Source organism: Xyrauchen texanus, chromosome 46 (genome assembly GCF_025860055.1).
Source record: "Xyrauchen texanus isolate HMW12.3.18 chromosome 46, RBS_HiC_50CHRs, whole genome shotgun sequence".
In the NCBI taxonomy this organism is placed as follows: Eukaryota; Metazoa; Chordata; class Actinopteri; order Cypriniformes; family Catostomidae; genus Xyrauchen; species Xyrauchen texanus.
The window spans coordinates 24,802,192-24,819,895 of record NC_068321.1 but is presented as its reverse complement, the minus strand read 5'-3'; the positions used below and the strand labels follow the sequence as shown (position 1 = coordinate 24,819,895).

The following is a 17,704-nucleotide window of genomic DNA, read 5'->3' as shown; positions in this document are numbered from 1 at the left end:
GGTATTACCTATTTAAAATACAAAATATAAGTAACTCTATTCCACTACAGTTACAATTTAAATCATTGGAATTCAGAATACAGTATTTTGATTACTGAAGAGATTACTTTGCATTTTAATGTCATTTGTTTCATTTAATATTTAGTCCTTTCAGATGGAAAACTTTTATACATATAAATGATGCGATCCAAAGTGCATTTGAACAGCGGTGAAACACTTTCTTATGATGTGTTACATTCATACGAGCAGACAGAGAAGTCTGAAGTAAGTTTGGAGCAGAAGAAATAGATATAAACCTAAGCTAAAAGGCTATTTCTAGCCATTTTACATGCACATGTTACCAGACACGATCGTATTTATTATCAAGAAAATTCCCGTTAGATTATAATTTCTTTTTTTCTAGTAAGACCTTTCATATTAGGGCAAAAATCAATTCTTGATAACAATTTTTGTATTGTTTTCCTGTAAAAATATCAAAAAATCCTTAAAACAACAACAATTAGATTTATCTTGTTTTAGAAACAACACTGCATAAGATATTTCGTTTTTTCAGAGAATGTATTCTTAACATGTGTATTTTGTCTTACTGTAGGCCTACTTGCAGAGTTTTATTGTCAAAACAAGTGAAAAAATCTACCAGTGCTGAAGAAGTAATCCAAAGTATTTAGATTACATTACTGACCTTAAGTATTCTAATGGAATACATCTCGAATACAAATTACATTTTACAGCATGTATTCCACTACAGATTACAGAATACATTTCAAAAGTAACCCTCCCAACCCTGCACACAACACATACACTCAGCACCTCATATTTCTCCTTCACAATGACTTGTGACAGGCCCGTAAATCATGTATTCTACTGTAACAGGGTTATGTGGGCAAGTAGGAGATGGGAACCAGCTGAACAATCAAAATAATGTTTAATGAAAACTTAAAAGACACAAACATAAACACACACGGCAGCTAGGTGTGGCTCTCTCTCTCAGACTGCTGCATCCTGCTGCTTTTATCCCTCTCCTCAGCTGATTAGCCCAATTGGGGGCTGGCCACTCGCAGCTCGTCGCAAAACACTATAATGTACTTAAAAATAACTTAAAAGTCAATAACAGTAATCTGATTACAAGAATTTAAAATGTAATGCATTACATGACATGTTTTGACTAAAAAAGTAATTAGATTACTGTAATTGGATTACACCCAACACTGTTGGTGACACAAGTGGTGCAGATATTATACAATTATGTGTCCTGTTTGTTTAAATTCAATTCAATTTTAGGAAATTTCATTTGAAATGAAACCTTGTTGTTATTGGGACATTATTTCCTCATTATTCATGAAGTTGTTGATGTGGGCCTCAGTTGCGTGTCTCTTGTGAGCCTGATTTTTGCACACTTTTAATTTAGTAAACTTCACCTTTTAAAATCGTCTCGACTTCCTTCTTGCTATTAATGCTCATGTTTGTTTATCATGAGGTGAAACGTCAGCATGTTCAACAGCCAGCCAACCATAACTTCAGCGCAGCGAGATACTGGAAACCTTTGGATTTGGGATCCTTTCCTTGTTTACTTACTGTTCTAAAATGACACTTTCTGACTTTTGACAAATTGTTGACTCAAGAATGTATCGCTGTTTTCATGGACACTAGACTTTGGTCGTTGTTGACACACACACACACACACACACACACACACACACACACACACACACACACACACACACACACACACACACACACACACACACACATGTTGTGTTTCCATGTTTTATGGGGACTTTCCATAGACATAATGGTTTTTATACTGTACAAACTTTATATTCTATCCCCTAAACCTAACCCTACCCCTAAACCTAACCCACACAGAAAACTTTCTGCATTTTTACATTTTCAAAAAACGTAATTTAGTATGATTTATAAGCTGTTTTCCTCATGGGGACCGACAAAATGTCCCCACAAGGTCAAAAATGTCGGGTTTTACTATCCTTATGGGGACATTTGGTCCCCACAAAGTGATAAATACACGCTCACACACACACACACACACACACACACACACACACACACACACACACACACACACACACACTCTTACTCCATAGGGAACTCTCCATAGACTTCCATGCATTTTATGGATTTTATACAGATCTCAAATAAGATCTCTCTAATATCTCTCTAAAATCTCAATTGTTTTTCCTAGATGACAATGAGATTAAATGGAGAGCTCATGGACTCTAAAGTCGCTAAAGTCTCCTGCTTTTTCAAATTTACCCCCTGAGATAAAGACCCAAGTAATCTCAACTGTGTCTCTTATAGTCCTTCAGAAGAGATCTCAATGTCATTTCTCATTAAATTCTCCCAAAATATTATCTGAGCTATGGTATCCATGTTCATTTTCAACCTGGTCTCAAAGAATCGCCTTCATTTTTACAAATTGATCTTAACATGGCTCGTTGTACGTATCGCAGCAGTTTCCTGGTGAAACACTAGAGGCACTACAACGACTTTTATTCACTTTCATACAAATCCAGAGTAAAATGGCAGATTTTCAGTTCATAAACACTTACTTTCCGCCCTGTTCCTCACACAATATAAAAAACGTTTACTGTACACATTTTACGGGATACATTTAAACGTTTGCATATATAACCAACTACATTTACATGCTTGTTCAAGTGCAATCAGTTAATATTCACATCAACCATCAGAATGGGGATAAAATGTGATCTCAGCGATTTTGACTGTGGCATGATTGTTGGTGCCAGATGGGCTGGATTGAGTATTTCTGTAACTGTTAACAGTTCAATTGAGCTTCTGGGATTTTCACACACAGCAGTCTCTAGTATTTACTCTGAATGGTGCCAAAAACAAAACAAAAACATCCATTGAGCAGCAGTTCTGTGATGGAAACGCCTTGTTGATGAGAGTTTGTAGTGAGCAGATTATCATGTCCAACGTCAAACCAACTTCATGCCAGTACATAAACTGGTTTATTTTTTACAACATTATGTGCTTATTTTTTTATGTGCAATCTTCATCTTTATAACAGAAGATACAATACAACAATCCTTTACCTTTTCATTGTGGTAGGTTATATACAGCTTCCTTTGCTCGTCAAGTGCAAGGTCGATCCGAGATTTTCCAAAGGTTTTCAGTGTAATTTGACACTGGATGTGAGCTGATGACTTTTCATGCTTGGTTAAAGCTGCGGGCAGGTTGTTCAAATCACAATATCCCGCTGAAGTCCAAACAGTCCGACTGGTTGAAAAAAGCAGGCAGGGATAGCAGTACAGCCGCTGGTTGTTAGCACAGCCACATAGCCAATCTTTTCTTACATACCAATCAGTTTGAAATGATCGGATAATTTTTGTGCCCTTTTGCTGTACTAGTCCATCTAAGGCTGGCGTAGACCTCCCTCTTGAAATTAACTCATATTTGGAATTAAAATCGAGCTTGGAAAAATTCTTAATTCCGTGATTACGGCCGGTGCTGTCATTTTGATTTTGAATTTGGCGGGATTAGGCATGTACGCTTAGCTGTGGTGTAATGACGTTAGCTACGCAAATGTCCAGGAATATCTCGATTTTAATTGGTCCATGTCTGATACGTAACGGAGATGATTACGGGCATAACATATTTACGTCAAAAGGCACAGCAGATTTGTGCTTTTTGCCGTACATGTTAAAGAATACAGGATCGAAGTGCGCATGCGCAACATGGGTTTTCCGCGTGTCGTCTGCAATGAATGGACCGTAAAAGCACTGCTTATTCTACCATTTGTTTTTAGTTGATTATGCGTAACTGCTACATTTGTCATCATAATGTCTAAACAATTGGAATAACACACATATTGCATATATAAATCACAAGAATAAAAAGTAAATATACAAATACAAGTTTATTATTTAATAAACATTTTATTTTTGAATTTTGGCAGGGTAGGCAGTGCCTAGTTTGCCTACCCAGACCGCACGTCAGTGCCCAGAATGCACAACACATCGAACCTTGAGGCGGATGGGTACTTAATTAAGACCATAGTATATCTAATAAAGTGCTCAGTTAGTCTATAACAGTTGTCTCATTATTGTCTATTTTTTTTTCTCTGATGGAAGTTTAGGAGAAACATCTGAGACAAAGTTGCTACTTAACTAAGTTAGTTCAGGTTGCTGGATTGAGATGCTTGTTTTGACTGTGAACATCATGATTTGTGTTTTTTAAACAAGCACAGTTAAAATATGAAGCTCAATTCATGTTTTATCTTAAATGAAGCATGTATGGCCATATTCCACAGTCTTTAATGACCTGTAAAATTACAGTATTAACCACAGTCACAATATCTGAACTGTATTTTAAAGTAATTATTTGCTCATCACAGAACAATTCATCTCGGGGAATGAAGTCACTCCACATAATCTTTGGGCACTAAACAAAACAGGCTGGACAAACAAGTTTTTTTTTTGCAGATGACAAACAATCCTATAATCCAAATGAAAGGTGGAGTGGGTGGAAACGCCAATGATTGCTTAAAGAAAGTTAAAAATGAATCCAGGAGTGGTGGAGGTGTGTGACGTGGCATTAAATAGAGGCGTTGTGAGAAGAAATTTTCTTTTGGACCGGGCTCAAAATGCCTGTCCATTCATCCGCCCAGGTGTGTCAAATACCACAGGACTTGAATCAATGAATGTGCTGTCTGTGGAAATCCATTTTTAAGACAGCAGCCTTTCTGGCTATTTAAACTCACCAAAGGAATGTACCTTGACAATACACAACCCATGGGAAATGCCTTTTGAAGTGGTTGCAGTAGCTCTGTTTTAAAAGCTAGTGAACTGTCTACATAGGCATCCTAACTAAAATGAAGCCTTTTAAGTAACATTTTTGTCTTGTTGGCTAAAAGAAGTATATATGTTGGTTAATTGTACTCTAAGCAATTTTTTCATGGAAAAGCATGTAAAAAATGTCCTACTCCCTGAAAGATATCACTTAAATAAATATCTAACCGGTCTCTGTGACAGCTCTAGACTCTGTAAACAGCAAACAAAAAAGTGTCCACAAGACGCAGTCTCTGACGCTTTTAACCTGTCAATCATTTCGCGTGTTCTAATAGTATTGTAGTTGCAGAAAATTATTGAGGCTTAATGCCATTTTTATGCCATGTTGCTCATAACAGTTGTCAGTTGAGGGCGCTGTTTTGCTGCTGTTGTTTTTAACAACTGTTTCTGAACATAATTTGGTGCGAAAAGTGCAAATCAATCTCAGAACAACAGCAAAGATGTGAAGATGCTGGAGGAAACATGTAGCCAAGTATCTATATCCACAGTTAAACAAGTCCTATATCGACATGACCTGAAAGGCTGCTCAGCAAGGAAGAAGCCACGGCTCAAAAACCGCCATAAACAAGCCAGACTACAGTTTGCAAGAAATGTCCTCTGGTCTGATGAAACAAAATTTGAACTGTATGGCCATAATGACCATCGTTATGTTTGGAGGAAAAAGGGTGAGACTTGCAAGCCGAAGAACATCATCCCAACCATGAAGCATGGGGGTGGCAGTATCATGTGGGGGTGTGCAGGAGGGACTGGTGCACTTCACAAAATAGATGGCATCATGCAGAAGGAAAATTATGTGGATATATTGAAGCAACATCTCAATCAGACAGGAAGTTAAAGTTTGGTTGCAATTGGATCTTATGGATCAAGCATACCTCCAAAGTTGTGGCAAAATGGATTTAGGACAACAAAGTCAAGGTATTGGAGTGGCCATCACAAAGCCCTGACCTCAGTCCGAAATAAAATTTCTGGGTAGATCTGAAAAAGCATATGCGAGCAAGGAGGCCTACAAACCTGACTCAGGCACACCAGTTCTGTCTGGAGGAAAGGGACAACATTCCAGCAACTTATTGTGAGAAGCTTGTGGAAGGCTAAACAAAACAGAAGCAATTTAAAGGCAATGCTACCAAATACTAACAAAGTGTATGTAAACTTCTGACCCACTGGGAATGTGATGAAAGAAATAAAAGCTGAAATAAATCATTCACTCGACTATTATTCTGACATTTCAGATTCCTATAATAAAGTCCTATCTGATCTAAGACAGGGATCCTATCTGACCTAAGACAGGGAATGTTTTCTACGATTAAATGTCAGAAATTGTGAAAAACTGAGTTTAAATATATTTGGCTAAGATTTATGTAAACTTCTGACTTTAACTGTATCCCATCCATCCAACCCTCATTACTGCTCATTTTTACTAGTCGACTACTAGGTGGGCCTTATGTAATCCGATGATCTAATAATGCTGCCCAAACATTTCTGTGCTACCACAGACTGATCGCTTGGCCACCCCTTTGAAAAAACTCTGGGCTCCGCCCCTGAAACTACTGTATAAAACTTTTTTTTTATTTTTCTAGCATTTATTTTTTCACTTGCATAATTAGACAATATTCTGGAAGAATTTGGATTTGATGTGTTATACTTTATTGCTGCTTGTCAAACGTTGGCCACTGTACCTTTTTTTGTGATATCAGGTAAACAAGCTCCACATGTATTTTTGTGTGTGCTGATAGAAGCTTCACTCAGTCAAATGTTCTGAGCTTTTGTCTGTCAGAACAGGATCAGAATTGCACTGATGTAACAGCTTTTAGGTCATTGCATAAAGACTCCACAGCATTTGTATGACTCTAAATGGTCTTTATTTTACAGACAGCTCTGATTGGTCAGGTAGGGTTGTTTATTGCCTTTGCTTAATTGATCTGTTGTAATGCATTTGATTTGTGTTGTTCTGAGTGTGTTTGTCTAGTTCTGTCTCTTTGAGCTTAATGGACCAGTGAGGATCATTGGTACAGATCGTTTAACACAAATGCAGTTATTATGCAACAACCAACAGTTGCCAACATTTATTACAATGCATGCAACGCACTGGCCTAAATACACAACTCTAAAAATAAAAGGGACAATTTCCTCAAAAATGAAAGTTCTGTCATCATTTACTCACCCTCATGTTGTTACAACCCTGAAGGACTTTTTTAGCCTCAACATTTAGTCACCATTCTATTTCACTGCATCTTTTTTCCATACAATGGAAGTGGACTTTATTTACTACTTCATACTTTATAAGAAATGTAAGAATACAGTTTTAAAATAGCTCTTTAACCCTTGTGTGACCTTCGGGACATTTTTGTCTTTTTTATCAGAATTTTTTAGATACTTTTGGCTGTTATTACCAACGGCATCATTTTTGCCAAAGGTGTGTATTTTTGGGGGAATTTTGATATTTCAACCTCAGTTTCTATAATACATCTATAAAACACTGTGTAAACAAAACAGTTACACTCAGGACCTTCAGGACAAAAATGTGCCCATTGAAAGCCATTAAAACTGCAATATTTGATCACAGTGCCATTAAACCATAAAATCATGATTTCTATAATAGTATGCTTTTATTCTGGAGCCCTGGCTTCAAAATTAAAATGTTTTATATTTTCCACCAGATGGTGCCATTTTTCTCATGTTTAGCCTATGGAGCAAATACATGCTTTTTCCTGTATTATAGAGCACTGCAGGCCAATTGAATAAATTATGCAGCTAAAACTGTGTTGGTGTGTTGGTATTGATGTCAGAGAGTTTTGTATGTGTGCATTGAGAAATGTGTGTGTGTGTGTGTGTGTGTGTGTGTGTGTGTGTAAAAACAACAGTGGCATGATGTCAACAAACTGGCATTAAAAGGGTTAAAATCCTGAACATGAATGAATATTTGGAAGTCACTGAAAGTGGAAAATAATATTAATATATAATATTATTATGGCAATTTTTTGACACAGCATTTTTGTCCTCTAAGGACCTCTGAGTAACTTTTTTAAATTGACTCTCAAGGGTTATGTTTTTTCCCGATATCATTGTAATATTTAGACACTGACTCATATTTGAATCATTGGTTTTCTTTCTTGTTTTTATTTGCATATTAAATGTGCACCTAAATATAAATATACATCACAAAATATTAATTATATGTTAATTCCTGTGTGTAACATCCCAACAGGAAAGAGGCTCTGATGCAGCATTTATGCAGAACTTTTAGGCAGAATACAAAAACCTAAACTTACCAAACACTTGAGTGGATTAAAGTTTATATTTGCAGTTAATGGTTGTCGAGCTGTATTGGATTTTTCCTGACAGTGCATCTTTTGTGTGACTCTTATTTACCCTTCACATAGAATTATCTCTTAATATCGACCAGCAGAGGAAATGACATTTTGGGGACATGGTTTATGGGATGCCACGTCTCCAAAATATCAATGATTTATTTGGATAGATTTACAGTGGTCCCATCACCAAAACTAATTTCACCATTTTTAGTGTACTTCATTATTTAAAAACACACATCACAAATGAGATCTCCAAAATATCTATGTTATATATTTGGTTCCTTCTTGCTGCGCAGATTTTTCTCCTGTAGACTCACATGTTAATCTCACATGTGTCCTTTCAGTTTCAGATGAGATTTGCCAAGAAACCTTCTTTAAACATAAGTTGTCTCATATTTCTCAAGCATGCTCTTCATTGACACTTCCGTCAGCTTGGTTAACTAAAAGTTAACAAGTATACTATCTTTTGAAAAAACAAAATATTATTAGGTACAAAATTGTTTGTTCGTGTAGTGAAAATCACAACCCACAAAAATCTTTGAAAGATGTGTCGAAATAATTTTCACACACTAGGTATTGAAATGGTTTATGATTATTTTACTCTGTTTAGATGCTAATAGTTTTAAACATGTAATAATTTCTTTCATAGTTTAATAAAGTCTAAAACAGTCAAATCTATACATAAAATAAGTTGAAGTCTTTCATTTTTCCTCTTTTTAAAGAAACACCCATGCATTAAATCTGAACATGCAAAGAGCTTTACTGAAACCTCTTGTTGCCGTGTTCTCACACAAACATACACTTCTAGTTTTATAGCTGTGCAAGTACATTTTTAATTTTAACAAGCAACCGATCTTCCAAATTTGTTGCATGTTTCTTTTTTAACGTTTAGGGTCAGTTTTGCTTTCTCAGAACAATGCAAAAAAACCCACTTCAAATCCTGTCGACACCAGATATCGGCCAAATTAGGCCCATTGAATAAAACACTGAGATAAGAGATACACCACAGATTACAAGCTCTGGATGTACAGCTATGTCATTGAGAAGTTCTGTAATAAAACCAGACCGTCTGTCATTCACGCTTACTCATTTATACAAACACATGTCCTCAATTTAATACCAGCATACTTCTTAGACCAATTTCAGAGACATTTATAGGGTTTGAAGATGTTAAAACCAGTTACTCTTCATCAAATGAGTTTCATTTGTTCAGTTAGTTTCATCATTCATTATCTGTATGATATGCTCAGGTTGGCATCATCTCATCCACGTCTGACAGACCTTCCTCATAGATTTTCAAAGTAATGGTAGGTAAATTTTTCTATCAAGAGTGCAAAGTTCCTTTATGTTGATCCACATCTCGTGATGAAAGTGACTTTAAGATTTTATGGTTATACCATTATGATCATACTATCATGGTGTACGTGTTCATTTTCATATCTGTGTTTCCTCTATTCTAAAGTACTCTTCAAACTCACACAGCTGATGTTGTTTATATAAATTGTTCTGTAATGTATGGACACTGTATACAGCATATGCTGTGTGACTAAGCAGGGGTGGGTTTATGATTTCTGTGGCCCCAAGGAACCGACCAACCCAGGGCCCTGTTTCGAAAAATGTTGCTTAAAATCACATAAAATGTATTTTAAATCATAAGTTTAAATTAATTATATCAGCTGTTGTTGCCAAGTACAGTTGAAGTCAGAAGTTTACATAAATCTTAGCCAAATATATTTAAACTCAGTTTTTCACAATTCCTGATATTTAATCGTAAAAACATTCCCTGTCTTAGGTCAGTTCGGATCACTACTTTATTATAAGAATGTGAAATGTCTGAATAATAGTAGAGAGAATGATTTATTTCAGCTTTTATTTCCATCACTTTCCCAGTGGGTCAGAAGTTTACTTATACTTTGTTAATATTTGGTAGCATTACCTTTAAATTGTTTACTTGGTTCAAATGTTTTGGGTATCCTTCCACAAGCTTCTCACCAAAAGTTGCTGGAATGTTGTCCCATTCCTCCAAACAGAACTGGTGTAACTGAGACAGGTTTGTAGACCTGTCTCTAGAACGACCCCTTAGTCATCTGTTCGCGCATATCTGTGTGATTGAGTGGTGGTTAAAACCGCTACTGTGACGCTAATTTTCAGCTGCGCAGTCTCTTGAGATCTTCTCTCGTAAACCAATTTTGCGCAGTTAACCAAACATCCTCTACCGAATATTAAGTGCTTAATTAATTAATTGATTCAAAGTAGTCATTAGCAGCACTAAAACATCCCTTATACAATATTTACAAATGAAAATGCTTAATTAGGGGTGTAAGACCCTCCCAAACCTTTCCTGTAATCCATGCCTTGTTTATAGACACATTGATATATCTATTCGATCTATATTCCAGGAGTCCCTCATATCAGTGTTGCACACCACTGAACAGTTGCTAAAATGTCACTTACATGCAAATAAGGTTCTGCTTGTATACAAACAATGTTTTCTTTGGTACAGATTGTTTCATTGTGGCGTAGTGTTTTATTTGCGTACAGTTATAAGCACTGTCTAGTCATCTAGAGAGCATCTTTCATCAGTTTAGTGTTGGGCCAGGGAGATGTTTGTGTGTAATTAATCCACCAATTGAAAAATATCTGTGTTAGAGGCAGGTCTTGTTTCAGGCTGGTCTGCCAGCTGGCTGTTGTCTGGTCCAGCATCTTTACGGGACAGCAGACTGGAGAGCTTTTACAAACAAAACAGCAGTGCGATTCATCACACCACCATTACAGTGTTATACAGGCTTAGTGAGGCGTTTGATGAAGTTTAATAACATATTTTTAAGCATAATGATTTTTCACAACATACCAAATAAACAAGCAAAGAAAGGAACAAATAGTTGTCCGAAAAATGTATGTCCCCATATGTGTACGGCGGGACTAAGTAATAGTACCTATAGAATATTTTTATAATACCTATAATAATTGCTATAGAAAGTCAGATTTGTTTTTTACCAAATTGTTTATTATGTTTCCAGGAGTGTTGGTTATTCAAGTTTTTGAGATGTTACAGACATTACATCATAAATTAGCATAATTAATTTAGATTCAAAGTAATGACCAGCATCATCCAATCACAGTCAACCATGTTAAAATAAAATGATCCATTATAAATTGTGAATCTATGTACTGTTTATCATTGTTCCATGTTTGTCAAACCTGTTGAGTGATCCAAACATCATCTGCAGCCTGAATCTGAACTTTTGATCAGATTTTAGGAGTGAACACACTTAACTGCATAGAGAGTTATAGGATGCTCCCTTGCTCCCTATTTAGTGAATTAATTAACCTCCAGTGTGCTGTCTGTCTGCATTGATCTCAGAACAGTTTGAAATGCACCTTAGTATTCATCCTAACTCCATATAAACTCCATCTGAAAGCAAAATTTTCAGCTTTTGGATGAACCCATTTATTCTCAAAGTGATAATGCACAGTGAATATAGGAATGCATTTATTAATGTTAATGAATATCTCACGGTCTCTGTGACAGCTGTAGACTTTGTAAACAACAATCAAAAATGTGTCCATGGACCACGGACGTTGACGCTTTTCACCTGTCATTCATTTTGCTTGTTCTCATTTGAAGCGGATCATTGAGGCTATGATTCATGATGTTTGTCAGTTGAGGGCGCTTTTGCGCCACTGTTGAATTTGACAGCCACAGGAATCTATCCAATTATCTTTGGAGGGCGTGGTTTTGGAATGAGGGGGTGTGGCTAATACAACGGCACAGTCACATGAAAGCTTCATAATGCTAAAATTGCTTACAGCAACTTTAATGTTGCAAGTTATTCAAAATAACATGTTTTTTCAACTTTTGAGGGAATAATGTCCCAGAATCCATGCATGTGGACATCATGTTTGTCAGCGCGCTGATGCTCAAAAAATTTATGGATTTTTTAAAGCAGCATATCAAATGAAACAAGAGACTCTACTCTTCACACCCAAATAATTTGAATTGAAAAAACTTAATTAAAACTTAGTACCAGAGGCACTTTTGTTAGCTCTGCACCCTTAGAAGAGCTTCACGGAAATCAACGTCATGCTGTTGTGTCACAAGACTCGGTACACCAGATGTTTAACCCTTAAATGACAGTCTAGAGTCTTGTGAACAGTATTCAGTCAGTTTTTATTCATTTAAATTATGTGTTGCGTATAGCGAAGCCAAAACGTAATGTCCACGTATGTGGATGCGGGGTCACACGAGGTTAAAGGAATGTTCTGGGTTCAATTCAAGTTAAGCTCAATCTTTCAAAATTTTGATTAGGACAAAAAATGATTCTACTCATCCCAAAATCATAGTTACTTCAAGTCCCTTACTTTGGAAATTAATCGGACCATTCTAATAAAACATGCACTGTTTAATAAAAAACACTCTCTCCCTTTGGAAACTTACACCTGAGAGTTTATACTTATTTAAATCATACAAGGCTTTCATTTTCAAGTCAATCGCAACAGTTGAGTGAAATGCAGCCAGGTTGCAGACTGTAAGTGCACGCTCTGTTTGATGGATTCGCGGTTCTTTAAAGGAGTCATGTGCCTCCGGAGTCACACGCAGAGATGAATTATTCACTGTGGCCTGAAGAGAGAGAAAGAAACAAACAGAGAATGGTGGAGGGGTGGAAAAATAGCGTGGTGTTTAGAGAGAGATTTAAACAATGTAAGCTGGCAACTTGTGGCAAGTTAATAAAGCAAAAGTGATGACGTCAGTCTGGGATCAACATAACCACCTCAAATTATGAATTTTAAAGGTAATTAGTGCCTGCAAGTAGAATTCATTTTGGCTGGACACACCCTGCAGGAGGTTTATATGAGTAAAACTGAGGCCTTGATAGGTAGTAAAAGGATATATTACAGTACAAAATACACACTTACAATGATATGTGGTTTTATTGGAATTGATGTGCCATGCATCTAATTTCCTGCTGTGGAGTTAGGTGTTAATGGCCTGTATTTCTTTCTCTCTCTCTCTCTCTCAGTCATAGGTGGATGTCGTAAAACATGAATGCTTTGGGAACCCCAATGAAACTGAGCAAGTAAGTCTGAGGCCCGAAACACAGCAAGTTCATGAAGCAAGGTCATTTTGTCCCAAAATGTGTTGCATTCATGCACTTTTGCATAAGCTGTTTGCTTCTATGATCACTTTTCTCATTCTGGTCAACTGAACAGCAGAGCAACAGTTAAAGAAAATCTTGCTTTAAGTTATTTCTTCAAATGAATTGAACTGTTGCCGTGTTTGATAGTCATGATAGTTACGAAATAATAATACATTTATGTCTACTAATTAGATTTAATTGTTCATATATATTTTATATAGATTTTATTCATATTTGAGTGCACATTTATAATTTCAGTTTCAATTTCTTTCCTGTTTTTATTATTACTTTATCCAACAAAAATTATTATTTTAGATAATAAATATATTTTTTCACTACATGATTTAATTTTTGGAATAGTTTTCATTATTGTAGTTAACAAAAAATATTATTTTAGCTAACAAAAGTAATTTTTCACTGCTTGTTTTCATTTTCTTAATAGTTTTAGTTATCAATAATTATCTGGTAATGAGGACTGAGGTTTGTTTCCACCAGTGTTATTATAGTTTGGGATTTTTTATTTAGTTTTTATTTCAATTTTATATTCAATTTGTCATTACAATTTTGTTTCGTTTTTGTCTTGATCCACATTGTATCCATATTTATTTCATTTAATGATTATAAATCATTACTAAACTAATCTTTAGGGAGTATGCAATTAAAGCGATAGTTCACCCCCAAAAAGTCCTCTGATCATTTACTCACCCTCATTCCATCTCAGATGTGTATGACTCACTTCAGATGAAAACAAATGAAGATTTTTAGAAGGATATTTCAGATCTGTAGGTTCATACAATGCAAGTCAATAGGGGCCAAAACTTTGAAGCTCCAGAAAGCACATAAAGGCAGCATAAAAGTAATCCATAAGACTCCAGTGGTTTAATCCATGTCTTCAGAAGTGATATGATAGGTGTGGAAACAAATCAAAGTCCTTTTTTACTATAAATCATGACATCAGCAGTCTCCTTGGCAATCAGGATTTCAAGCTCGATTATATTTCCCAGAACACTGTGTGAACTGTACTAGTAAGTGTAATCGAGCTTGAAATCATGATCGTTCCTGTAGACTGTAATTGCAAGATGTACAGTGAAAAAGGAGCTTCATTTTGGTCTGTTCTCACCCAAAACTTATTAAATCACATCAGAAGACATGGAGACTTATGGATGACTTTTATGCTGCCTTTATGTACTTTTTAGAGCTTCACAGTTCTGGTCACCATTCACTTGCATTGTATGGACCTACAGAGCTGAAATATTCTTCAAAAAAATCTTCATTTGTGTTGAGCAGAAGAAAGAAAGTCATACACATCTGGGTTGGCATGAGGGTGAGTAAATGATAAGAGTTTTAATTTTGGGGTCAACTATCCCTACAATTGATGATTGGTGTGGCAGAACTCATTTCATGACCCCCGGTGGGAAAAGCAATGGTAAAGAAAAAGACAGAAATTTGAGGTAAATCTAGTTAAGCTTATAAACAAGTAAACGTTAACTTAATGTTATGATGTGAAAGTGTAGAAGAAAATATACACATTAATTTCAAACAGAATTTTCTTCTAGGGAATTTTTTTTCCTCTGTCCCACTTTACCAAGTGGGCCCCATCTGGGATTTGGTCAAAAGAGGATCTTCAAAGGTTCTACGTTCCCTGTATTGAATATTTCTTAATTTGAACTTTTGTCTAAGGTAGAAGACATCCTAAGCTTTCTTCAAAGGTTTAATGTTAGGTTATGTGTCATTTGGATCATAATTTAAAGTGTCAAGAAAAGAAAAATATCTAAAACTGTCCCACTTTTCCCATATTCAGCATATTATGTCGAAAACTAAAATTAATTTTGGCTTTATTCAGATTCTAATTTCGATATATTTTTTCCCCACAGACACGCACCTAGCCAAACATCCCGTAGTTAGTGATTTTTGTGTGATTGTGTGTGTGTGTACATACATTAGTTTTCTTAGTTAACAGGGCAGCACTGTTCAGGAATGTTTGCCTTTCCTGCCCTGTTGAAAACAAACGTTCTCTGTCGCTTTCTCTCTCTCTCTCTCTGTTTCCTACACCCTTCCCTCACTCCTCTCAGAACCTGTAGATCTTTCCTGAAATCTCATCCAGTCTGTTGTCAAAATTAGCGCAGGCCAGTAAGCTTTAGCCGAGTAGAATATTACAGGTTTATAGTTTGAATAATGAAGAGTAGATATCTTCCTCCATCGTCCTCATCCTCCTCTGCTTCTCTCTGCAGTGGGGTGGCCAGATCGGACAGCAAGATCAGTGCCAAGGCCCTCTTCGGTAAGTGAACTGTATTTTATTGTGTGCTTGTGTGTCCAATGTGTGTGACTGTACAGTTCTTACTTCCTCTCTGACATCACGTCCTGTTTTCTGTGCCTGTCTGCTCTCTGTTTTTGAAATGCCAGTCAACACGTCACTGTACAATATGTAAATCCACTTTTTATACAGTAGGACATTTGCATGAGTATCACACACACACTCACAGTGGAAAGAGGCTGATCTATTAGTGCTGTGATTCAGCTAAACCATAACAATCAGGGATTTGCCAATCAAATGAGTGTGCCAGGATATCTCTGACCTCACAGTAATGAGATTGCATGAGAAAGGGTGAGAAAACAAACTACCGTTTGTAAAACGAAAACAACCTTTAAGTAATAAGTCACGGGAGGCTTTGTGTTACTGTGATTTTACCACAGTTGAGGGGATGTTGTTGGGCACAACATGAAGGTCCTAAAGCTCTCTTAATTGTGGAACAATCCTTGAATGTCCTTGAGTGACTTATTATTATATAAATCGTTAACATAGACTTCATTATTGACAAAGTCATTTGTTACTGTAATCTAATTACCTTTTAGTTAAAGCAATAATCAGTGTAATCAGATTACACTGAATTACTGATTACAGATTACTACTAAAAGGTCGACCGATGGTGGATTTTGCTGATACCGATAACTAAGGTGGTGGGAAACGCTGATAACCGATTAATCAACCGATAGTTTTTCCAAATTTATTTATAGAATGTAAAAACAAAATCGTATTCTTTCTTTATTATTGCCCGCAAAGACAAAGAGTCCAAAATGAATAAAAATACCAAACCAAATCAAACCAAAATCCTAAAAAATAACTAGGCAAAATTAAGATTTGATACATAATGTGGGACTTTTAAGTATAAACAATCCTAAAACACATGGGGGGGCTCTTATTTTGAAGTGACTGAATGATGACAAATCTGCCGATAGTTGCCGTTAACCGGTTGTTCCAAAAAGCAACTATCGGCACCGATTAATCAGTAAAACTGATATATCAGTCTATCTCTAGTTGCAACCAGTGTTCGGTAAGTTCCTCAAAATAAGTAATCCACTACAAATTACTCATTACTTCTCTAAAAAATTATCTGATTACTTTACTGATTACTTCATCTGAAAAGAAATCACTTTTCTATTTATTTTACTTTTAAGTTACTTTCTAAATCACTTTTCCTAGAAAAGTTTTTGGTTTTCTGCTCAAATTCAAAACGTCTATATTTCAACCTCATTCATTTTTGCACACCCTTCAGCTGTCACAGAAACGCTAACAGACATATTGAATTCATATTTTAAACGTATAATACATATTACCTTAGCGCAAGTAATGCACTTAAAAGTAATTAGTTGAGGTAGACCGATATGTCTCTTTTACTGATTAATTGGTGCCGATAGTTGTTTTTTGGAACTATCGGCTAAAATAGTTGCCGATAGTTTTTCCATCATTTTGTAATTTCAAAATAAGAGTCCCTGTTGTGTCTTGTCTCTGGCTTGTTTATACTTAAAATGTATCAAATCTTAATTTTTTCTAATTATTTAGGATTTTTATTAGGACTTTGGTTGAACAAGAAACTGCATCTTGGATTTTATTAATTTTTGACTCTTTGTATTTGTCCACCAGAATAAAGAAAGAATAAGAATATTTTTTACATTTTATAAATAAATTTGAGAAAATATTTACAGATTAATCGGTGATCTGCCTTTCCCACCAACTTAGTTATCGGTAACGGCAAAATCCACTATTATTCGACCTCTAATTGCAATTAAGGATTATTTTGATAATCTATTAATATTCTATTATTTCTTTGATTAATCAGATGATAAAAAAGGCCAATTTTATGCTAATGAATTTATTGGAAAAAAAAACACTTTGTCTACAAAAAGGTTTTAAATCTAAATGTTACATTGTATATTGCATTTAGTGTGTGTATGTGTGTGATATATATATATATATATATATATATATATATATATATATATATATATATATATATATATATATATATATATATATATATATATATATATATATATATATATATATATATATACACACAGTGGTGTATACACACAGTGGAGTGGTGGTGGCGTAGTGGCTAAAGCACAGGGCTGTTAATCAGAAGGT

At 35.5% G+C, this 17,704-nt stretch overlaps 1 protein-coding gene across 1 annotated transcript in view; it reads left to right on the top strand.

The window, feature by feature from the left end:
- The window catches only part of eps8l2 (EPS8 like 2), a 52,389-nt gene that overhangs the window by 5,901 nt on the left and 28,784 nt on the right, over window positions 1-17,704 (top strand). Inside the window, exons 2-3 of the mRNA XM_052119433.1 lie at window positions 13,162-13,218; window positions 15,510-15,556. Coding sequence (XP_051975393.1) covers window positions 13,184-13,218; window positions 15,510-15,556 — 82 coding nt within the window. The 5' untranslated portion in view covers window positions 13,162-13,183. The remainder of the gene's footprint in view (window positions 1-13,161; window positions 13,219-15,509; window positions 15,557-17,704) is intronic.